The 25,352-nt window shown below is 39.4% G+C and overlaps 2 protein-coding genes across 2 annotated transcripts in view; one reads left to right on the forward strand and one right to left on the reverse strand.

Moving 5' to 3' along the window:
* Positions 1-3,108: 3,108 nt before the first annotated feature.
* OSTF1 (osteoclast stimulating factor 1) lies at positions 3,109-22,100 on the reverse strand. Its single transcript, XM_082075731.1, has 10 exons — positions 21,911-22,100; positions 11,855-11,901; positions 11,159-11,209; positions 11,012-11,075; positions 9,117-9,170; positions 8,566-8,673; positions 8,056-8,105; positions 7,862-7,940; positions 7,294-7,392; positions 3,109-4,465 (listed from the first exon to the last, which is right to left on the reverse strand). The coding sequence occupies exons 1-10, from the start codon at positions 21,942-21,944 to the stop codon at positions 4,407-4,409; spliced, it is 645 nt and encodes a 214-aa protein (XP_081931857.1). The 5' UTR covers positions 21,945-22,100; the 3' UTR covers positions 3,109-4,406.
* A 205-nt stretch (positions 22,101-22,305) lies between these two features.
* Positions 22,306-25,352, forward strand: part of CARNMT1 (carnosine N-methyltransferase 1) — a 37,046-nt gene continuing 33,999 nt past the window's right edge. The window contains exons 1-3 of the mRNA XM_082074178.1: positions 22,306-22,489; positions 24,640-24,708; positions 24,922-24,981. Coding sequence (XP_081930304.1) covers positions 24,953-24,981 — 29 coding nt within the window. The 5' untranslated portion in view covers positions 22,306-22,489; positions 24,640-24,708; positions 24,922-24,952. The remainder of the gene's footprint in view (positions 22,490-24,639; positions 24,709-24,921; positions 24,982-25,352) is intronic.

Genomic DNA, 25,352 nt, shown 5'->3' on the forward strand with positions numbered 1-25,352 from the left:
ATAAGGAAAAGCTCCCAAGTGATGGTGGAGAACAGATATAGATCCTCTGATATGTGCTTCAGGATTTCAGTGAAAGCTCTAACTCTCAAGGGAACAGGGTGAGTTATGGACCCTTTTCTGGCTGCAGAAACTTAATGCACAGGGAACAGCTGAGCACCGGTATCCTGCCAAGATCTGTGATGTTCTACATGCACTAAAAAACCCACGTAAATTACTGTTACCTTTGCAAGAGGCTCCCTCAGCCTCCAACCTCAGGAGGTGGTCACAATCACAGGAAATTGCCCCAATTCTGTAATTGAGAGGATCAATACTGGTTGGACCACACCAATTTTTCCGGTGACATTGCTCATGGGTCAGCTAAAGATCACTCTCACAGAAACCTGTCTCCCAGGAGAGTTCTCTGGCATGCTACAGACCTGCTCTACAGAGCCCACAGGAAAGACATTAAACTTAGTAGAATGAAGTAGAATAAAGTAGTGATGCAGCTTTCTACGAGAGGCTGCTGGCTGGACTTCAGCATCATTTATCAGACAGGAAACATGAGGCACCAAGTAAATGGGTACCTAGTAGTTTTTTCCCTGCCATAGGCAGACACAACCACCATTCCAAATTCTGCCCTTGAACCTGTGATGTGAAGTTACATTTTTCTGAACTGCTTTTGTACTATCATCTTATTTTTAGATTCTCTGCTTTTTTATTGTGTAACTTAAAAAAACAAATAAACAAAACAACCAACCAAATTAAAAAAAAAAAACAACCCAACCCAAAAGCCAAACCAGACCAAAAAAAAACCCCCACCTTTTGCCTTTTAATCTGTTCAGCAAATGAGGATACTGACTTGGTATCGAATTAATTTAATATAAAACTAATTTATTTTGAAGAATTCTGTTTCAAGTTATTCAAAACCATTTCTACTTGTTTCTGTCTCCCAATATGGTCAAAGCACAGTATGACTAACATGGTCCTAAAACACTTTCTGTAACTTCAGCTTACATCTGTCTCAAGAAGCAGCAAATTGATGGCCTGTTACTTTTTACTATGCTCTATGTACTGTTTCAATGGCTTCATTAGAAGCTGTCAGTGGCTGAAAACAAATCATTAATTCAGTGATGTATGTCGAATGCTCAAACACCTGACTTTGTAGCACATAACTGAAATGATCACAAGGTCAGGCTAAATTACTTTCAGCAATCTTCGGTCCCTGATATACAACACAAACACAAGCAACACAATGCTGTCTTGAGAAATTAGGATTTGGGTGGCAGGGAGGGTTCTAAACTGGAGAGTGTGTTAGGAAATAGGCCACTGAGTTTAAACATTTAGTGTGAACTTAACTGTTCTAAGCATATTACATTTCAGGTGATAACTGAATTCCGTAAGGTGGGTTTTTCTTAGTAAAACAGCGTAACTTGAAGATTATTCACATGGACTCTCTAAGAACCATACTAAAGTAAATTCAATAAATATTTCATTTTCTCCTGTAGAAAACATGGATTAAGCATTTGATTTTTGATGAAGTAGAAAGAAAATGTACTGTTTTAGTTTGAAAAAGCCTCAAATAAATCAGAACAATTTCTATCTTCAAACAGCACAGCACTTCCAACTGGAACAGAGCTGATTTTCAAAAGAAAGGCATGCATGTATTCAACCAGAAGCATGAAATATGGAATACCCTTAAATGTGCAGTCAGCAAGCCCCATGAGCTTGACAACTTTCACTTTGCTGCTCTTCTTAACAGCCTTTTCTTCTTCTTGTTACAAACCTGAAAGCAGCTCTCCTTGGAAGGAGTCTTACATTTATCCAAGAGCCTGCAGTGACACACACATCGGAGAAAAGTAAGGGGAGTAAGCAGGTTTGCATAACTAGTAAAACATCGTATCATCTTACTCCAGCTGTAATTTCTTCTAATTAGAAAACTTTTGCTCTGGGTTTTGTTTGTTTTTAAATCAAAACTTAACTGCTAGAGTTAGGCAAAAAGTAATTTATTGCCTGGAAGTTTGCACAGTGATTTGTATTTCACAAGATAAGTAGACAGTTGCATGAGGAAAAACAAAGTCGTGAACAGAAGAAAAAAGCAGCAGTAATTTTGGTCCTAAAAACAAATTATAACACTTGTTATCTGCCTTCTGATGTTATGTGCCTCCTCCAGGACACTCCAATGAGGACTTCACAGGCAAACTCTGAGCCCAGCTTTTGCTCTTGTCACCATTATGCCCTTGCAGCACCTACATCTGTCTGCAGAAGAACACAGAGTCTTCTGGCAGCAGCTAATTCCACAGACCTCACTATAACATTAATTTTTTAAATCAAATGCTGCAATTGATTTGAAGAATGTTGATCCCATGGCAGCAGAAGGCATCATGTTAAGACTTCCTTACGAATACAAACTCTGCCTCCAAAGCTCGATAGAGAAAACAGTGACTTGGAAAATGTCACTCTCTCCATGACAATGAAGAATTTTGACCTTGTGACCTTCATTCATGCAGGAAAAAGACGTGTAACACTTTCTTTTGCTTGCACTGTGAAATTGCATCGTGTTAATCAACAGCATGCACCATGTGTCTTGACTGTGGCAGAAGTCTGAGTCTAAGCTAGTGAAAACAGCTGTCCATAAAATGTGAAGCAGGACAGTCTCTGTCTTATTACAGGTCATGTTCAACCACAGTTCCAATGAAAGTTAGAGAGAAAAACTTGGTGTCTTTGGTTTTTATTTCTTCCTCTCTAGGATCTTCAAGTTCACACAAAATAAAACATTACCGTTCAGTTGACCACAGTATTTCATAGGGTTAAAACATTCATCCTATGGTTGTAACACTTAAACAGTTTAGAATCATATCTGCAGACTACTATTTGTGCAATGCCTCCATCTTACACAGTTCTGGTCAATCAAATGCTGCCTTCTTTGGTAAGTGCTCATTTAACAAGCTTTATTTGTATCTAGTTCTTTCCAGAATAATAAAAATACAAAAATCTGGTTCAATATATTTTGAAGTGGGATGTTATGAGTGCTCTAGGCTTCTTTTAATCACTAAAAGACTTAGTGTGATTTTCATTTATCCCCAATCTTTCACAAGTGCATTTCATTTATCCCCAATCTTTCACAAGAGCTTTATTATTTTTTTTTTTCCTTTTTTTTTTTTTTTTAACCATTGCAGACTGCTGTGTTGGACTCAATCTGTCACAGTTGCTCATAGGGAAGTTAGCAACAAAAAAGGAAAATGAGATTGTATCTCAAATACTTGTAACATTTTCTTACCATTGCAGTAAGGAAATATCCCTCAGTACGGCATAATATTTGGCAATTTGAAGGAAATACTTATTTTTAACTCTGCAGGGAAGCTTGAAAGTGGCCTAATTTATTTTTTTAGTTCTCTTTAATTCACAGGAAGAAGCAACACATTTTTAAAATGTTTATTCAGCTTCAAATATCTCTTCTAAAGATTCCTGTGGTATATTTGATATACATCTTCCCTCACTCCTTCAAATATACTTAAGCTTTGAGGTAATGTAGGAAAAAAAAATGTAAGAACACTTTTAAAAAATAAAAGCAAGAGATCAGTAAAAAAAAAAAGTTATGCAGGATAAATAGAAAAATATTCTGCCTTCCTTTCACTAAGAATAGTTTCAGCACAAAGCACTTCAAAAAGCAAAATAATCAAGTCGTTAAGTCCAACATTAAACATATTTGTCAAGCAAAACTGACTTAAGCAAGCATTTCACCTGAGTTTACATTTCAGGGATTGAGCCCACAGCAATAGAGAAAACAAAGCGTCCAGGGCAGATGATCCCATGTCATTCTACCCCTTACTTAGAGGGGTACACAAAGGAATTGGGGGCGGGAAATAATTATATATATATATATATATATATATAAATTATATATATATATCTCAAACCTTGTCTTGTTGGTTCTGTGTGGGCAAAAGATGGTCACTTTCTACAGCAGCATCTCTACTCATGCCTGTCAGCCAGTACTGACTCCGCCAGTATTATCCGCACAACAGAACCTATATCCAGGGAGATTTTGGGAAATTACAGCAGTGGTGTCCTGCTCTCCCGGATGGACCTTTCAGTTTGAGGAGTGTATTCAAGAGACACAAGGCACTTGCTGGGAAGGCCTGAGATGAAACCTGTGAATTTAGAAGGTGGTCCTCTGCCCATTCAACAACAAGGGTATGCCACATTTCACCTGTGAAATTATTCCAAAGGAACTCTGATTTAAAATGTGGCACCTTCTGGCACACATGAAGATCATTCCTCTGGAAAGCATGATTTCATCCTCTCATTTATATACTATATTGGAAGACTGCAACAGTCTAAGAAAAATATTTTTACAGTTGTAAAGATATGTTTTGGGAATGACATAGGAAACACAAGTTATAGTTCCTCAAGCTGAATCAAAAAAGCTAATCAGAGTCTTCATCATCGAGGTATTCCTCTGCGTTACTTAATGTTCGGACTGTACCTGGAAAGAAAGAAAGTTCTATCTTAATCCAGGATATAATCAGGAAAAGCCTCATATTTACAACGCTTGCAAACCAGCATCTGAGAAACCTGATTTCTCTGACATTTAGAGATACTAAGGCTACACAGATGGGGCTGTAGGTCTGGATCTCAAAGACAGGACTAAGCCAGTAGCCACATCACCTACATATGTGATTTGGCCTGTTCCTGTGAACTTCAAGAGCCATCTTCTGGCTCAATGGAACCTATACAGCAGAGCTGGAACTCTTTAATTCTATTTTCTGTATGTACTACCTTTGAATTGCAAAAGAAAAGATGGGTAAGTTGGTTGAAAAGCCTCTATGATTTTATTCTGAGTGCCCAGCTGGCTGCCGTTCTCTGCTTAAAATCAAAAACATTCCACCTATTCTCTCTGTCTTTTCTCACCTAGGGTTTTTTCCTGAATAAATATTTCTTAGCTTTATTTATGAGCTTTTGCTATTGAAGGACAGCAAGCAGAAAACAGCAGTATTAAATTATATTCACGAGATGTGCAGCAGTGCCTGGAGAACTACATCTACCTTTGGGACTGCACAAATATAAACAGCATGGGCTTTTTGTGATAGATAATTATTTGGCTACAGATTTTCAAATATATGGGAAGAGGAATACAGATTATATATAACGTATATTATATTGTACTACAGGGAACCAGGAACCACGAGATCCTAGTCAGTCATAGCTTTGCAATAACATATTAAAACAAAGTATTAAAAATATTGGGTGCAGGCATAACAAGACTGACATAATTCACAGAAGTGATAACCATATTATCCTAGAAGAAGAAAAATAAGAGCATCTAAAACTAACCTGCTCAACGGTTTTGGTAAAATATTTTTTTTTTCTTTTTGAGTAGGAGGAGCAGCAAAGGAAGAAAGGAAAGAACTTGTAGAGCCCTGTGCTGAAGGGGCCATACTTAAAGAAGAGACAAATCTCATTTCTTCTGGATAATTAATTGTTCCCCGGTTCAGGAGCAAAAATGACATAGTCATTTTGCATTTCTGTGACAAGATTTTAATAACTTTCATTTCTTAGAATATACTTCAGTAATCATAACATTTGAATGTGTGCGTATACATGCAAAACACGAAACTGAACATTTAAGTGGAAGGAAAGTAAGCTTCCCTGGATAAAACATTTTCTAGATGGACTATGACAGAAGCCATTTCTACACAGGAACAGATTTGAAACCAGGGACAGGAAAATTACTGATATCAGAGTGAATCTGAAAGATCATAATTGTTTCACTCACAGTCACTGGAAATACTGAAGTGTAGAATCAATACACACTGAAGAATGAAATTAATAAAAATAACCAAGAAAACACAAAATACAAGAAGGGTATACAGATCAGTGGTGTCACAAAGATTATAAAAGGCCAATTAAGACAGAAAAACTAACAGGGAAGCTAATACTGAAACTGCAGGTAGACTAAGAACATCAGCTCTTTTATCAAGGCAAACAAGAAATGAGAGTGTGCAAGAGTACCAGAGACTGGTGACAGAGAAGTGACGAAGGATGAAAAATCAGTCAGCCACAAACCAAAATTAATTTAGAGGGAGTGAAGCAAATGCACTAGAAGCAAAAGATTAGTTACCTAGCAATCAGAAAAGGAAACATAATTATTAGAGACACTAGAACAGAGAATACTCCTGCACCGGGTGCCTACAACTGACAAAAATGAAATAAGTGCTCCTAACAGAGATTAACTAACATTAGAAATAAATATGGAAACAGAAGAAATTCTGCCCTTTGTAACAACTGCTTTCTTCGGAGTCAAAACTGACGGAAATAATTTGTCAAGGTTTTCTGGGAAATCATGATACTACTTCTGTCAAAGAGCTGGACAGTATTTTTGCTGCAATTACTCTTCCTGGTCTTCTAAAGCTGCAGTCAGCTTTTCCACCATTAATTCCCAGATCTGCTAACTGCTTACAGGTTAGCATTCCTCTGTTCTCGCTTAGGCCTGTGACAATACAGTTGCTAGTCTGGATATTCCACTGATACAGGCTGTAACTCAGCATGTGTTTTTCAGTAATTTCTCATCTTATTTGTAATTCACCTAGGGTTTCCACCTGAAATTCAGCCTCCTGAAAGCTACAGATAACATTAATCATGCAATACTGAACAAGTAAGCCTCTGCTATGCTTTTAAAAATATCCTATCTCTTTAAATGTTTTGTACATGGACACTGCTATTAGAAGAGATGAACGCAAGTGGGAGGCAGTGAGACTGTTTTGATAAAGCATTCTTTCTTTATTTCTCTATTAGAGAGCCACTCAGAGAGACATAGAAATAAGAAATTTAAAATCATTAGCAGCAAGAAAACAAAAGAAGAGCATCTGTTAGGGTTTGTTTGGCTTAGCTTGGGGGAACAGACAGGCGTAACGGAGAACATACCACATCATTTTACTCTCATACCCTGTCCCTTGTGGCATACCGCTTTTAAAGGACCTTCTATCCTTGCTTTCTTTCTGTCTCTCCACTCTGAAGTGCCTGTCTTCCATTTCTTTCCCTTTCCTTACTATTTCACATCTTCTGAACTCTTTTGCCTCTCGCTGACACCAGATGGCATTTTGAGTGCTCAGCAACACTGAATGTGATAAACCACAGGTCTCTATCACAGCTCTGCTGAACTAATCCTCTCAAGTGAACTCTTCCAAACACAACCCTTAGCCTATGTAGCCCACAAGTGTTTTTACGGCTATGAACATAGTGATACTTAGCTGAAAAATTAAGTGTCCTTTAAAACAAAAAAAAATGTATCAGAGTAAAAAAAATCAGAAATACCTGCACTCTGTTTCTTCTTAAGCAGGGAAGCGCAAGCTGCATTGGTTGCCATATCTAAAGCCAGTTTCTTCTCATTGTTCTTCAGATCTGTTCTTGCCCCTTTATAATAGAAAATTTTCATAATGAATCACTGTCTCAGCTATCTCTTGAGCAATGGTATTGTGATACTAGTTTCAGTAGCATGAGTGGAACAGTAATGGACAAGGGAATCTCATCTGTGGACCATTCTGAAGCATACTAAGAGCTATGGATACTCTTCCATGAGCTACAGTTGGCTGGGGAACTCGCTGGCTGCTCTACCTCTCCAGGAAGCAGGTGTCATTGCTGTTCTGGGGTTAGGTGCTTAATTTTGTCTGCAAAGCAGGATGAAATTTATCTTGAGCAGGTAAGATGTCTACTTTCCAAATAGCTGCCAGAATTTTCTGCAAGGCTTACAAAGTCAGGAAGGTAAGCCGGCTAAGGATTTTACCTGAGTTACAGCAAAACAGTTAAAAAAAATACAGATTAATAAACATTCAGGAATCTAGTCTGCCACACAAATTGTTGAAACCTTGGTGAAGATCTTTACCCTTTGCCAGCAGCATCTCTACAATATCTGCATAACCTTTCCATGCAGCAGCATGCAAAGCTGTGTCTCCCAATTTGTTCTGTGGAGTTAGAGGGAAAAGCAACAGGATTAAAACACAGCAAAAAAACCTTCAGCTTGTACCAAGGATTAATAACACCACACCTCTTCTGTAGAGGTCTGTTGGTTTAACTTACCTGTTGGTTTAACTCCAGATTTGCCTGGGTAAACAGAACATCCACTATATCTGCAGAAAACAGGGAGAGGGAAAATAAAGATAAAAACTTAAGGAAACAAATGGGATTTTTTGCAATTGTAGTATAAATTTTGTCTAAGATTCAATGAAAGAGACATCCAATCAGCTAACGAAGATCTGTAACAATCAGACAGCATTGAGCAACCATTAGTCACAAAGAAATGCTACTGCATAAAATAGCCAAAACAATACAGCACTTCTTTTTTGTTTGTCCTGTTTCCCACTCTGCTTCTAAATGTTGCACTGATTTGAATGTCTGCTTCAACAGCAACAACAAAACGCACAGTGTTTGATGGAGCTGAACCTTCCCTCCAGCTTTAACTTTTAAAAGAACCAGAATGATCTTTAAAAAATCCTGGCTTTATTATTTAGTACTGCAATTTTAGCAATCAGTCTAACAAGCAAATGAAGAAAACCATTGAACAGTCTTTTCGAATTAATTCTCTGTTACCTTTGTGGCCTCCATGGCATGCCCAGTACAAAGCTGTGTTTCCAGCTTTGTCTAAGCCATTGACTCCAACTCGATTATCCAAACACTCTCTCAACCAGCTCAGGTTGCCTGAAAGATAAATTCAACGTTGATTGGGTTTTTTTCTTTGAAAAAAGAACCATTGAAGGCACATAGTTCTTTCTGAAGGGTGTGAGCCCTCCTATGAACTTATTAGGAGAATAAGTGTTTAGCATCAACACCTACAATTCATAAAACAACCAAAGTAATAACAACCATATTTTCTTCCACGCCCAGAAGACCTTTAGATCCCTGTGTGGTTAAATGGATGGTACCAAACACTTTTACTGTGTATACAATCACGGAGTGGCCATTCTTTCAGGCTGTAAACCAGCTCAGCTTCTGAAAGCTGCAAAACTTACCAGATAACTTGTCCAAGATACCAGACAACCAAAACAGACAGGACACCTTCATTCTAAATATACGATTATTTTGAAAGAAAACAAACAAATCATTCTTCAGCACTATACAACTAAAACTCAAATCACACTTACCACGTTTGGCAGCTTCATGCAGTGGGTTATCAATAGACTCAGCTTGCTCTGCCACTGAAATGAAAAAGAGAGTAAATTCTAACTACTTAGAAACGGAGCAGATATTTCATACCAGTGCGGAAATAAACCTTTGATTTATTCCAGAAGAACCAGTAATACATATTCAACTCTAACGTGAAAGGAGATTTGTGACTGATGGACTAGTCAGATGCACTTCAATTTCCTGTGTATGGGAAAGCAATTCAGAGAAGAGCTTGTGAAAACTTCAAAGAACGGCATCAAATTGATCAACGGTTGCAAGCCACCAGGAATCCGGAAATATTTCATCTCAGCTGTTATTTCTCCTTCTACACTTGTAAGATGGTTTTGAGCAACTGCATGTGGCTAGGCTTTAAAACTACAGCTTGCCATCTGTACTTATGAGTGAATTATTTCTAAGAGGTCTGTGAAGGGTAACTAGAAAAGTCCACTGTCAATAGGCTTCTTCTTTGTTTTATGGAGACTTTTTATTTTCCCTGGAAAATTGCAGGAGTTCTGCAAAACAAAACTGCTTAAACAATGTATGTAGTGATGGGCAGACTGAAGTTCAGGCTTCTATAGGCCTTTTCTTAATCTCACAAGCTTCATGTTTCACTAGAGAGGAGCAGAGTGCTTTTCAGTAAAGCACTCTGGAAGCAACTTTTCCAAGCTATCTCAATAGGAACACAAACTGAATTTGTAAGTTTTTTGCCTATTTTGAATATTACACACTTCAATGTTGAAAAGAAATCTGAGTATAGGTAAGCATGTATAAACTATCCTTGTGAGTAGCAGTGGCCACCTCTGAGAGGTGGCAAGAGTAGAATCAGTCTGGAAGTCACAAACTGTGCTGAAATTTGATGCGATGTTCTCACCACAGGCTTCTATTCATGTACTTCTACTTATCACAAGTCAGTGCAGGGAATTGTAGCATTACTACCATAATATCTTCTAATGAAGAAGCAACAACATAAAGCTACCGCAGTTTCTAATGTATTAGCAGTTTTGATGCAATCTTTCATGTGACACTACTACTCTGCCCACATTTTCCCGGAAAGACTTGGAAGTATTGTGCTGTGTTGTCTGTACACATGGCCTTTCAAAGTGATTTTAGTTGAATCTGAAAAAACAATTTCTATTTAGTCCAAACTGGTACAGGATATTTAATCCGCAAGAAAACAGTGTTTTCTGTGGCTGAATAAATTCATTAAGAAGAAACAAATGGCAAACAGAACAGTTCTATCACTTAAGTGGGAAAAAAAACCCACAAAGGTCTACAGAATTGCTCACAATCTGTTTTAGCTTCCTGTCCATATGCAGGTTTACTTAACAATTCCAGTATTGATTATCTATCTCTGTAAGAAGCCACCTCACGCTGAGTCAGACTTCTTGATCTGAAAGCTACTAAAGGCTGTGGCTGTCCATCCTGTCTACTTAAAAAAAAGGCAATATATAGACTGAAGTAATATAGCCAAGACACTGCTAATGAGAAGATCTTAAACACTGCAGTGTGTTCATTGAGAGTATTAAGAATACAAGTCAATCACTTTCATGTGCCATCTGTAAAACTATAATTTAGATCCAAGTGCTCTTGCCCTCAAAACTGAGAACATCTATTGCTGTTACCTGCACAATCAGAAACATGAACAGTGAGCAAACTCAAGGTGCCTCCAGGTTATAAAAACATAAGGCAGCCTGTCCATTGCTGGTGTACAGTGCTGACTGATATTGTAGATGTATCTGAAACATTTTGGTAGAGGACTGTTAAACGCTAATACTGTGATCAGTTTCTGGAAATAAGTGTATCAGTTATTTTTATTCAGTGATTTCCTTTGATTGTGAATGATCTCACCACATGAAAATATTATAAACATTACCATAGTTGCTTGGAATTAGTCCAGTTCTCCCTTTGCAAGTTCCTTTCCACCAATTTGTATCACTCTGCAGAGAAAAGTTAAAATATTTCAGAGGGGATAAGCTGCATCTCAGAAGTATTCAGACTGTATGGGATGTGTTAGACTCACCATGTCTGAGATGTAAATGATATCTCCTTCTTCAAAGTACAGTTCATCTGGCTTTAAAAAAATAAAAATAAAAAGGAAGAGTAAACAAAAATCTCAATGCATGGATTTTAGTAAAACAAGTACTTGGATAAAGCAGAGCACATTCATCTCTTCTTTCAAAAGAATAATAAACCTAATTCTCTAGCAACTAGACAATACTCTCGCAGTCTTTCATACTGTAGTTTGACTTGCCTACAGGTAACTTTCTGGAGCTGTGACCTTCCTAACAACTAAAGAAAAAGACTGTGGCCTTTACAACAGAACATTGTGCAACAAAAGCAGTGAAAAGTATCTTGTATTTGTTAACTTCATTCCCTTTTTGGTTGGTCCCAGTTCATCATATGTCTTAGTTCTCAGCTCTTTGTTGGCTTTGGAAGAAAAGAAAAAAGTCACTTAAAGTGCTGATCTTAGATTGCAGGTAACTGACATTAGAGAAGAAAGTATGTTGCTTTTTAAAAAGCTGGACTTAAAATAGGAGAGTGGTGATTTATCAGACAGTTTTAGTCACATTAAGAACCTACACCCACCAACAGGCTTTTTTACTGAAAATATAGTACAGTAAGTCTAATACGTCAACCCTAATAGAACTGAAGAAAAGTTATTATAGACAAGACTAAAACTAAGCTGCTCAAACCCCTAAAATCTAGATGTACTTACCGTTCTGGGCTCAAATGTATACAGGGCCCTGAACACTTTAACCTGCCCTAAAAAAAAAGAAAAGAAAAAACAGTATCAGTATCACATCTTCTAAACACAGCATTCATGTACAGTCCTCAAAGTCAAATAAATTACTTTTCTTAATCGTTAAAGCTGCTTGCTGAATGAATTTATGCTATGCCTCCATCAATGAAAATCATGATGAATAAGACTTAATGCAGCAGCACGGGTTCTGAAGGCAATGGGCCAACTGATCAGTGAAACGTAAGCTGTCTCTTGTGCACACCTAACAGTCTTCACAGATCACCATGCAAGTCACCTAAAGCGTTGCCAGTGACTTCTGAGGCAAACTGTAGTTTCAGTCATATACACTCCCACACACTCATACATGTTGTATACATTAATAATATCTATATTGTCAAATGATACAAAATTAAGGGAAAAATGAAAGAAACAAAGCAACAACCAACATTTGCAACATGTTCTCATCCTTACTTCAGTTGTTACTAATTAGGAAAATCATGCAGTAGCAAAGAAATAATTGCATGTGAAAAAATGGCAAATGGTCATCAAGTCCTATTTATGGAATGTACAACTGACATGGCACTCTGTTCAGATGTTTAAAATAAGCTATAGTATTTACAATTCCACTAAGTGGGCAATATTTATTTTAATAGGACAGTTTTGAAGACACTGCCAGCAGCATCCAAGCCAAGAAAAGATAACCTTAATGCAGAGAGATACAAATTTTATTGCATAAACTGCAAAAGAAGCATCCCTATAAACATTAAAAAAAAAAAGTAAAATCCATATAGGTACATTTCAAGAGCACAAAGCAGAAAGTATAAGAAGAGTACAGGAGAAGAAACATGTATCTTACGTAATGCTATTAGCTGAACTGCCGAAGCCCACTGAACTCAGTGGAGAAATGTATTATGTAGATTGTTCTGTATTGTTTACTTTTAAATATCTTAAGGATGTAGCTGTATTTCAGGGTCTTCCACTATACTTTGCATGTTTATACAGATTAGTTAGTGATTGAAACAGTATTTGTTGCATCAGGACAATGCATTACCTAGACCACACTTACCCCAGGCTGGTTTGTATCCTCAGAGAAGCTGATGAGGTTACTGTCAAAGGTTAGTACTGTATAATAAAGTGTGCATAAAAAAATCTTGTGTAGTATAATACACAGAGAGAACTGAGTAATGAGACAGCAGGCTTCCTTGTATCTCAAGGATAAGCCTTTAAGCTTCCATGAAGAACCACGATTGCTTAAAAATTTTTTGCCCTTTTTTTGCTAGATGTACTCTTCATTACCCCAATTGCCAAAAATCATACCGACAATAGTAATCATTTTCAAAAGTTAACTTAAGGCCTTTAGAACTGTCAGTTTAAATTTATATATGCTGACAGGCTTGAGAAAGGAGGATGGTACTCAATTGTATAAGATGACATTTTGCAGTATACCCCACCGTCTTGAGGTGGCTCTTAAAAGATGTTTCTAACAACTCTGGATATTCCTCAGCAAAAGCCATGCCACAGCACATATTTATGTAGTGGCATTTACCACATCACAACTACTAAGCAAAACTTTTCTGTAATCCTCTGTCTCAGGCTTTTTTGGGGCAAAGCGTATGTAAAAGTTTAACCATAAAATCAATCCATGTAAATCTTTGGATTGCTAAATGTATATAGAAACTGTATATATGATTTTTCTTCCAATTTGTAACTGTATCCCTCCCAGATCTTACTTTTTAATAACACTATAGATCTTCAATTTGGCTTTACTGGTTCTCTTTCTCACACAACAGCCATTTACTAGAGATAAAAGGTCCAACACTTCTTAGACCTTTGCCTCAGAAACTAAATACCTGCACTGTGGCAACAGCTAATAAGGATGAAACCTTGTTCTGTCTGTTACCCATACAGAAATGATGAACAACAGTAAACAGTAATGGGTCTTAGATCTAAGAGCTTCAGAAATAAATGTCTGAACTGCAGCTGGAGATAATTTAAATGAAACAAAATAAAACAAAATAAAAAGAAGAAAACAAAACAAAATAAAACAAACAAAAAGAACAAGATGGCAAAACAGGATGGGTGACATAGAGTACTGTCCCTTCTCCTTGGCTTTCTTATATAGATGACAGCAAAATGCAAGACAGAACTGCACACTGGCGACTCTGGCGACTTTAACTTTCACCCACGGATTTTCAAGGTTTTATGTAAGTAAAAGGAGGAAATGTACAGCAAAAGGGAAGAATAAGAAATATTAAAAGGGGAAATGAGAATAGGGAAAAAAGACAGTGAAAAGCAAGAACTACAGATATGTGTGTCATATGTGTGACCTGTAATAATGTACTGCATCTCTGTCAACAGGTCTTCTAAAGCTATCACACCCTAAGGCAAAGAAAAGAAGAACGAAAACACTGATGCTGATAAAAGTCTTGTTGGCATGTTTTTTTAAACAAAAAGCAATTTACACTTGTGGGGTTTTTCTGTGTTTTGGTTTGTTTCTCTCTCTCTTTTTTTTCCTTTTTAAATTCTGTATATCTGAAATAGAAAGTTACTTCTGTAAATGCCAAGCTGTGCTATCACACATAGTGCAACACATTCTGAAGCATTTTCCAGTCATCAAATACAAAGTACAGATTTTTGCATGTATAGAACTGCAGGTCTGGTTAATTTTGATTTTACAGCACACTACGTGGGAGTTAAACACTACTCATTATTGGCACCGGTCTTTTAAACGTTTCTTGGTAAACAGACATTAAACCTGGTTATGCTGCTGCATTTAAGAGCTAAGAGCAGGACTTCAGCACTTGGTATTGCCATTATTTGTGCCAAATTTTAAGGAAAAAAAAAATCAGTGTAGACTATTTAAAGTAACAAAATGTAAGGACGCAAAAGACACATTAAAACTCAAATCTCTGTTCTGCAAATACTGATGAATTGTATCTTACTATGTATATGAGCACCAGTAATCACCTGAAGTACTTTTATCTAGCAATGCCCATCCCTAGGCATGCAGACAGACTTATTAATGCGTGTCCTTTGCAAGAAGCAAAAAATTATAAAGTGCTTAATGACCTCCTGTGCTCCTCCTTACTACCACCTCTCCACTATGAATCACGTAGTATGATTTATGTAGGATGGAGAAATAATACATTAGCACTGATCTGAACTTATCAAAGTTGACTTACTGCACATCCCCATATACTTCAAGAAGACAGAGTAAGTAGAATACACAAAACACAGGTACCTTTTCAGGATTTCAAGGCACCAGATGAACAGTAATGATTTTATTCTCAGCATGACTAATGAGGGGAGTATCCCTTTTAAAAACAGAGTAAATGGAAGTCCAGTGCAGTGATGTGTCTCACAGTAATTCCTTTTCTAAGTGCAGGGACAAATTTAAATGGTTTGTCTCTTCAATCCCATACTTGAGTCACAAGGCTATCTTTTCCCTTCACATGCAATTTGCATTAAACATCTGTAAAACAACTATCTGACAAATAACAAAGGTAACTTACTATACATACTAAACAGATACAACTATTCTTAGCATACAAACTCCCCCAGCCATACTTTCCCAAACCCTCACCCAGCAAAACAACAGGGTAAAGGATTCAAATTAACAATTCTCTCTAACCAGCAACATAAACCAAATGGTTTATCAGGCTAGGCCAAACCCATGCCCTTCAAATTATTTTGAATAACGTCTCCTATAAACTTCTGCTTTTATGAGAAAAGGAAACAGGCAATTCAGATTTCTAACATGACCCTCTCCCAGATAAGTGCATAAAAGTGAAGAAACTGAGGTAACAGCTTCAAAATGCAGATTCTGATATGTATTGAACTAAAGCAAGATCACTGCTGTGCTTTGTAATACAAAGTAATAAAAAAGAACATTTTCTCAAAAAAAGCAGGAGTTTTTGTTCCATTCTAGAACTTTTGAGGTTAATTTTTAATTAATTGCAGCATCATTATGAGATGGTTTCCCAAATAAGTGCTAACTATTTTCGCAACAAGGAGTTACTGTTTCTCTCACAGTGACGCTTCTTTTTCCCACTTCCTTTCTGCTCTTTTACCCCAGCTTCTCCATACCATCATCTTTTACTTAACTTGCCACCAAAGCATTCTCTGCTTTCTGCTTTCCTCTTATTTGCTTTCACCCCTCAAAGAAAAGAAAACAACAAAACCAAAACAAGCAACCAAAACAAAACAAAACAAAAACACCAAACAAACAAAATGACCCACTCTGCATGGCATTACTTATTTTGGCATTTGAGTTAGGCTGAACTTTCAGCACCAAATGGGAGGGAAAGCCTTTTCATTAACTGTCAATTTATATTACTTCCTCGACCAAAAAGAGGTGCAAGAGCCATTTATTTTATTTAAGAAAATAATCATGGCAGTAGGCCAATGTTCACAGCAGTTTCTAAGGCCTAGCCCCAGTGAACTCATGTGAGCCTTTTGTTACCAAAAACATTTTATGATTTCAGGCCTCACCTGCCATTGACAGACACAATCAAATCGCATTGAGGCAAAAAAGATTTTACAAACCAGATATTGATCCTGATGCAGCATATTTTCATTAGCTACATTTAGTGAGCAGCTCTAGACTACCAAAAAAATCAGAGTAATTAACTTACTTTAAATAAACAGGCTCAGTGCATGTCACAAAGCACTTTCAGTGCCTGTAATACAGGGAAAGAGTAATCTCCCTACTAAAGAAAATAAGAATTGGCCATAGTCATCTATGGATAAATTAGAAAACTGAAAGTCTATCAACTCCTATAAGGGTTCAAGCTAAACCTGGGCTAATTGTCATCAGCCATCTTCTCCCTTGCTCCCATAAGGCTGCACAAGAGCAGCTGAAAATCAGGTACTGTCTCTAGCACCAACTTGATGGAAAATTACTAATTTGAATCCCCACATGTAACAAATGAGACAAAAAGAGAAAATATGTATACAATTTAGGATGGTGGGAGGGGGAAGGGACAGTTTGCATGTTCCAGGGCCTATGCTAGTTTTAGAGTCTCTCTCACAGAATATGCATAAATGGGAATATGAATTTTGATACACGGTTAGATTAATTTCTCTGAAGGAACCAAGAGGCATTTTCTGCCTCACCTCACAGAAAGCATGATGGCAAAAGGACAGAGTGTTTTTTTTCTCAATAATGGCCTAAGAACCTTCAAATAAATTACACAACCTGGCAGTGTACACCAGCAATTCAAAGTCACAATCTTTTGGTCAAGTGATAATATCAAAGGTAAGATACAAGTCAGAATAATTTTTATATACTTGCAGTTTGCCTTAGTAAGCAAAGAGATGTTTGTGTTATGATCTGCATGTCTCTTAGGAAATGTACAGTTTCATTCAAGGACATTATTGGCCAGACTGAAACATTTTTTCTGGCTTCTTAGGAACTAGAAAATAAGGTGGTTTACACCCAGACCTTCAAGCATGAATAACAGTAATGGAAATACATTCTACTGGAGTACATTCTACAATTGTATTTTGGCATTTTGCTCACAGGATCTTGCACAGAGACACAACGGAGTACAACACAGCATTCAAGGATTGCCACAACTGAGACAGAAAAAAGTGCAGTCCCCACTTTAGAGAACCACCTTCCACTTCTAAGCAGTGCTTGTTAGAAAGGGGAAGTGAACACACGGCAGACAGAGGGGAGGAACAGAGGGGAGGAAGCAGGGAGGGTATATTAAACAGACAACAAAAAAGCCAAGAAATCTGTTCAGGGACACGTTGAAAAGAATGCAAAGGGTTGGCTGTGTCAGTGTGGATGACAAACTGGGGTAGCCCAGGAACAACCATGGACTACACCACTGAGTATCTGGAGCTGTAGGAACAAATAGTATTAATATTTGTTTATAGAAAATCAGTATTAAGAATATTCTCACAGAAGATACCTGTGAACACAGTTTCCCAAATGAATTTTGGCTGGCACAATTTGATGCTGAAAGCTTCTACTTCTTACCAAAATTATTTCTGCAAATACACAGAATTTCTTCACTTGTAGGAAGCTTGTTTTTTGCCCCAGCAGTTTGCAGTACGAAGAGGGTTTGGGGTCAGAAATGAGAATTTAAAATTCATGTTGAAAGCAGACTTGGAACTGTTTAATTGTTCCTCTGTTGTCTCTTTCACCTTAGAGCTGATGACCACAGCGTATTTCCCCACATTCACACACACCTCCCCAGCTAATAGAAACCTTTCTTTGACTACAGGTCTGCATGTGACTCAATTAAGGTTTTCTGCTCCTGTGAATGCTATCACAGCTTCTACTTTACCTAAGATTTAAGGTGAAGTGAACCTGATTGTGAGTCAAATTCAATATTTATCTTCAGAATCCTCTTATTAACTGTGACAACTACTAGTGGCTTGAAAGTCAATAGACGTACTTCAAGAAGTAACCCTTTATATTACATATGTTATGTTTCGTCCTGCCTCTCTTCCTCTCTATTGGCATAATTTAAAACTGTAAATTCCTTGGGACAAAGACGGGTCTTTCTCCATAAAATCTAAATGTTGTGTGAAGTCTAGGCCAGGATCAACTAACCTTACTCACTCCATCTGGAGAACACGAAAATAAGTAAAGTTTCTTTAAAATATCAATACACCACTTTCATCTCCCCAAAAGCTGCTGCTGCACAGTAGGAAAGGCCCTAATGAAAAACACATGATAAGATAGAGAGCACAGTTCAATGAGACAACTAGCAGAAGACAATATAGCTTGCCAAGTTCAAAGGACCTAAAAAGTAACTTTTGTAAATAGGATTAACATCCAACACAGAATGTTTAAGAGGTTTATGAACTCTGCAATAAATAATGTAGTTTGAGATATCAATAGAATTTTTGAAAGACAGAAGAGAAACCCTACCCTTGCATAACACTGACAGAAAATAAAGCGTGTACAATTTTCAGCTCCCACTTCACTCCTTCAGTAGCAGGTTTAAAAAGAAAATATAGTTAGAAAACAGTAATAATACAGAGCCCCAAGAGAAAAGCAAAGCTAGGCCCTTGTGGGTTTTTTTTAAAAAAAGGTCTCAAAACACTAGAAATTAAAAGCCTTCAAAAGCATCTAAAAACAGTAATTACCCCTTACTAAAGGGATAACGACAGACCCCAAAATACTAGCTCAAGTGTCGGCAAACATATCAGATGATTGTCTAATACACATTGATGTCAAAATCTGTAACTGAAATCCTAATATGTTGTGCATGCTACAAGATTAATAGAAGAGCCTTCCGTCAGATAAAATGCTCTCATGTACTGAAGAAAACCACACTTAAGGCTATAGCTAGTTAGTGTTTCTCCTTTCACACCTCCTTTTTTCCCCACATTTTTAAAGCACTATCTAGTCATCCAAGTCTTATGCCCAACACCACTATGAGGAACAGTGAACATTCACTGTTTTAGAAAGGATGAATATTTATTTCACTTCCCAGCCACCTGCTATATCTCTTTTAATCTCTACCTAGCCTGCACTTTTTTTTTTTTTTATCCTGAACACAGAGTAAAGGACTACAGCAACCAATGTCTTGCTTTTCTTCTGTCTTGAACTGTAGCAATGCAGCAGCAAGGCAAGCAGGTTTGCCACTCTCTGACACAGGTCACAGCCCAGTTTACAGACTGGATACCTGATAATAGTCAGTGATGAAAAATTAACACAGGTTGACCGAATGCACTAGGACATACCACCAAAGCCACCACAAGAAACATCACTACGCTGCTGTTGCAACGGTTTCAACACTGCAGTTTCTGTGTTTTATCTGTTTTTAGTTGGCACATTTTAACATCTATAATACTGAGGGACTGAATGACAGTACCATAGGTGTAACTGATATTATAGACAGAACGAAGCCAGACCTACAACTACCGAAATAGTTTGGAGTATGCTAGAAGACAGCCTGTTCCTTAAAATGCCTTGAGAAAAAAATAACACGTTAGCCTCCATAAGATTCTCTTCAAAAATTAGGGATTTGGCAAAATTAATCTTTTTACCCTTAAAGAGCTCTGAAAGCCACTACCTGCTCTTATTCTCTTCCTCTTCCTTCTTCAGCCATTTATTTCTACCCATTTCCGTTTGCTGTGTCAAGCACTCATGCGGTAAACCAGCTCAGCAAGTTCATTACACATAAAAATAACCTAACATAGAAAGTCAGAGCACAGATCCAGCTTGTCACGTCATTAAATGGAATGGAAAGGGGGTGGCAGGGAGTGGAGGGGGTAGGGAACCTGTCCTTTTGATGGCAGTATGCATTTTATTACATCAAGCATACCACAAAACTGCACACTGGCAAACTAGTGAGAAACACCTAGTATTAGACATAACACATCTGAGTCTGAGAGCTCCTGCAGGTCAGGTAGGGCTAGAGCCTTTAACTCCTATAGAATCTAAGGTTAAATTTAATTCTTTTTTTTTTTTTTTGTAGATCATAAAATTGAAGTATCAACTTAATGGGAAAAATCTACTGTTCTTACATATTTGGCTGTTAAGAGGCACACCACACTCTTTCAGTAGCTCACAGATTTCTTCAGTATACCCATACTGAAAAGTGAGTCCACAGTGAGAGTCCACAACAGCAATCCTTCTATTACTGCATTTTAATTTCAAGTAAGCCGTTTTCAAAGAGGCTTTGCAAACTGCAAGGCAGAGGAAACTCTTCCAAGGATGAAACTGCATTCAGAGAGCTTTAACACATTTTCTTCCATGGGAAGGTCGAGACTGACGGTTTAAATGGCCTAAATTAGGTTTGCACTTACTTGACTTCAAATTAAAACTTTTGTGAGCTGTCTAGTTACAATATGCAAGTAGTTTATGTATTTAATTATTTCTAAAAAAATACTTATTTCAAATAATATTTAAAATATTGAAATTCAAATGTATCTAGGGATCAGATAATCCTATCTATTTAATTGCATCCACAATGAATATTTAACTTTAAAGTAAGAATTCAGCCTTTCATACTGGGAGATGATACGCAAACATGAAAAACAGCAATTGAATTTTCCTGATCAAGTCCTTATTTAAAACAAAACAAGACAAAAACAACTCTATATCTAATGGCTTAAATTTTGACATAAGAATGTACGTTTACCCGAAATATGCCATTTCTATTCCAAGGTTTAAAACTGCAACTTCCAATGCTTTCTTCTATTTGTTTAAAAAAAAATCTGTGATTGTTACTAATTTTTTGAAACTGACTTTGCACTAAATTAATCTGAAGAGGCTGCAGGCGCATGGAATATATGCATTGATAACTAAATGCACTAGAAAGGGCAACGTGCACATCTGCACCAGGATGTGGAACGACGCATCATGAATTTGGCTGCGGAGAGTCCTCCAAGGCAAAGCAGTGGATGCCACGAAAGAACAATAAAGTAGCACGGAGCTATACTATAAAACCACTTTCATCCATCAGCGTATCGCTAATACATGCAATCACAGGGCAAACGTCAGAGTACTGCAACGCCTGTTTCTCAAGAGGTTAAAAGATTTCCTGTGCAGCTCATCCCACGGCAGCCTCCCCTCGAAGGCGCCGCTGCACCGCGGCGCCCGGGCCGCGCCTCACGGGACGACGACCGGGGACGAGGAGGCTCCGCGACAGCCCGCGACACGGGGGTCCCGTCCCCGGGCGATGGCTCTGCCCCCGGAGCTCTCGAAGGTTCTTCCGAGCCGGAGCAGGCGCGGGATCCCGCCCAGACACGATGCCTGCGTGACGAGGGCAGCTCCACGAACGCTTCCAGCGGAGCCGCGGGCGCTGGAGCCGCCGGAGGGGCTGCCCGCCCCCCGGCACCGAGGAGGCGATGCGGAAGTTAATGGCGGCGGGGCTGGGAAAAGAAGGGGTAGGCGGCCCTGCCCCGCTCCCCGCCAGCCAGGCTCCCGGCTCCGACAGCACCGACCCGAATCCCAAGCCGTCCACGTGTCAGCAGGCAGCGGACCGCCCCACGCCCCGCACTGACTTCGCGCTACCGCTGAGGCGGTGGGGGGCGACGGGATGGGCCGCCGGTCCCCTCCTTTACCTGGTTTGGCCGGTTTAGGTGGTGGCTTGGACATGGCTGGGGCTGGGCCGAGCACGCACGGGGACGCGGCGAGGCGGCGATCAGCTGCCTACAAGCAGGACGCGGTGCCGGGCAGGGCGGGCGGTGGTGAAGGCCCTCGCTGGGCTCCCGGAGCGGTGCGCGGCGGCGGGAGGAAGGAAGAGCGGCAGGCAGGGCGGCCGGGAGGGCGGCCGGGCGGAGCCGGGCGGGAGGGAGGAGCCGGGCGGGAGGGAGGAGCCGGGCGGGAGGGAGGAGCCGGGAGGGAGGGAGGAGCCGGTGCTACAGGCAGCGCCCCCCAGCGGCGGCCACTGGCGCTTCGCCAGCCCCAGGCAGGGCCCAGCCAATCCCCGCGCTCGCCCAAGGCCCGCCCCTCCCCTCCACTCTCTCCCCCTCCCCGCCGGTGCCGTGGCGAGCGGGGCGCAGGAACGGAAAGCGGGCTGAGGAGGCGGCCAGTGGGGTCTCGCGCCGAAGAGGCGGCTGACGGCGGCCGTGCCTGAGGAGTGCGGGCGAGTATCTGCGGAGCGGCCGGCGGGCGGGCCGCGGCGTGACCGGGCGACACCGGTGAGTTGCGAAGTGCCCTGTACCGGGCGTGTGACAGAAGCGTCCTGCCCGCGGGGGCTGGCACACCCGGCGCGGCGGTGGGCGCGCCTCGCACAGGTCCGTAACTGGGAGTAAGAGGCGGGGCGCCCGCGTGGGAACTCTTGGGCCGGGACCGTTTCCTCAGGGTACCCTCACGGTGTCTTTACGCGGTGGTTAAATGTTAACTCAGCGGCTCTGAGGTGTTGTGACCGCTGGGAGAGGTGCGGGGCTCCGTGGCGGTCGGAGCGCACACCGCTTGGCGCCTCCGCCAGCCCGGGCGTGCGGTTATGGTGCTCGGGAGACTGGGTTCCTACCCGGGTTGGTGGTACCTTGAGGGAAGAACGCCTCAGCTGTTAACCCTGTACTGGACCTTTGTCACGCGATGCTGTTAAAAACAGGGTGATAGCAAGTCTGCGTTAGAGTTATCACAGGTTTATGTTCTGTTTAAAGATGCTAAACTGAGCCCGGGTAGAGTCATTTAGGAGTTTTGTGTTGCAACACTGATGACAAATTTGCTTTTGCAATTCATGTTATACATTAGTGAAGGGGGAGGAGGAGTTGTGGAGTTTTTTAATCCTGGTGGTTTTTGCCTGAAACTGGGACTAACTTTCACATACGCCATGACGTAAATTAAAGTCCAAAGCTCAACATGTGTCCAGATGCTATTTAGTTTGTTATCTAGCTTTTTTTGTGGGACAAAGGCTAGACGTCTGGAGCACAAATCTTACTGATGGTTTTTAGAAAAAACTTTTTTTTTTTTCCAAATGGACCGAGCATCGTGATTTCCTGAGAACAGATCATCTGTTTGCACTCTATGAATAGATAGCTGATACCATAAACACGTGATGCATCACTGAACTCGAAATTACAATATTCTTAGAAAACCCCCTTATGCTAACCTGTAAAACTTGCCAGTGCTAGCTACTGTAGGTATGCAGCAACATTGTAGAGCAATGGCTGTAATACTGATGGTGACTTGAACTGGTCATTATGTCTTTTTTAATAATTTTTTTTTTATTTTATTTTTTAACAGAAAAAGCATATAGAGCAACCATGCAAAGATCACATCATAGACCTGAACTTCCAGTCATTACACCAAGTGCAAAAGGATATTATTATTTTTAAATGTTACTTTGACAGAAATAGTGTCTTTCATACTGATGCTCTGTAACAGTCTTTTTTTGTAGTATAGTACTGATAATTGTTTGTCAGGAAGAGGAGATGGTGTTACCTACTCAGTCCTTTCAAGTCTTAGGTGTCAGAGGCCTTATCTCCTTAAGTGTGACCTAGGAGGACAGAGCAGGTGAAAAACAGGGTGTTTGCATGCCATTGAATAGTTATTAATTGGTGTGTGCTCATGGAAAACAATGTTTGACAAATGTTAAGCTGCTTTGACAAACTCTGTAGACTAGTGCTGTCGCAAGAGAAGTAGCCTCGTTACTACTTGTCCTGCTACACCATACCTTTGCAGGTACAGGTAACTGGATGGTAAACTGGAGGGAATTTGTTCAGCTGAAAACCAAGTCTTCCCCTCCCTTTACAGAACTGTTTTTCAGCTGAAGTAGTTTTACAATTCACTATGGATTCTGCAAACACTTGCTCCAGGAGAAAGTTCTAGGAAAAGAGCCAGGGAAAGACAAGATTGTGTCTGCTGGTAGCTCTGACTGCTGAGTGTGTTCAGCCACCCGGAGCTGCAGGGTTGGTTTCTTGGCAGCACCAGGGATATGGGTAGACAAATGTAACCTTTTTCAGACTTCCCGGTTTTGATCTTTCCTGGAGAAGATCAAGTGCTACCTGGTCCTTCACAGTGCTAAGTCAGCTAGGGTGGCTTAAACTGACTTCACAGATTATTCTGTGTTGGAGCAGAGCAGGAGCACTTGTATGGTCTGTGATGTTAACTCTGACAACAAGGGAGTGGTGAATTCTTATGTTGCTGAGACCAGATTCATAAAACAGTATTTTAACATAGGGTTTCTTATAACCATTAATGAAATTTTTAAAACATCTTTCTCCTCAGCATGTCTCTTGTTTCTTTTTCAAGTTTTTTTTGTTTGTTTTGCCACCACAGCTTCTGTTTACTTAGTCTTTTTTATACTGTTAATGCTTGAATTAGCGATTGTGCTTTTCTTTAGGAACTCCTGTGATGTTAATATTGGTAGAACTCTCAGAGTTTCCCCAAGATGACAAAAATACTTTCTAAGGTAACATGCATTGAAATCTGTGATGCGGCAAGTATGTTGCAGGCTTTTTTTAGCATTAGAACAAGCAGTTGAGCTGCTGACAGCAGCTTTGCAAAATGAAAAAAAAAAAAAAAGACAAAAGGACACAAAATAAGTCTTATCTATAATTTGTATTTTTTAACATAATAGCTGCTTTGCTTGTTAAGAGTTTTCAATGGCTGCTATTTTTGACAGTGAAAAGGAAGAACTGACAAGAAAATAAACTATGAAAGTATGGGTTATTGGCCTTGGAGGGTAAGTATTAGCAAACTAAATTTCCTCTACAGCTCAAGACTGATCTTCCTTTCAGAATGATGTAATTTCTATTTCCGCATGTATATTTTTTGAAAATAGATTACAGATACACATGTATTTGTCTCATTTTATTGCACGTAACTCTTAAGGAATTGTTCTGTCTCAACTGGAGATGCCAGTTACCACCTCTTTCTAATCTCTTTCCTGGAACTGGTAGATTTACTGTCTGAAAGCTGTTGGAACCTTCCAGAAAATTTCTAGAGGTAGAGAGTATTTAATGTGGATACATTCTTAGGGGGTTTGGATTGTGTCATTTGTGTGTGAGCTTGTACATATGTTTAAAAGATTGATATTTTTTTTTTATTCATGCA

This window comes from Streptopelia decaocto (genome assembly GCF_964273445.1).
Source record: "Streptopelia decaocto genome assembly, chromosome: Z".
Lineage (NCBI taxonomy): Eukaryota > Metazoa > Chordata > Aves > Columbiformes > Columbidae > Streptopelia > Streptopelia decaocto.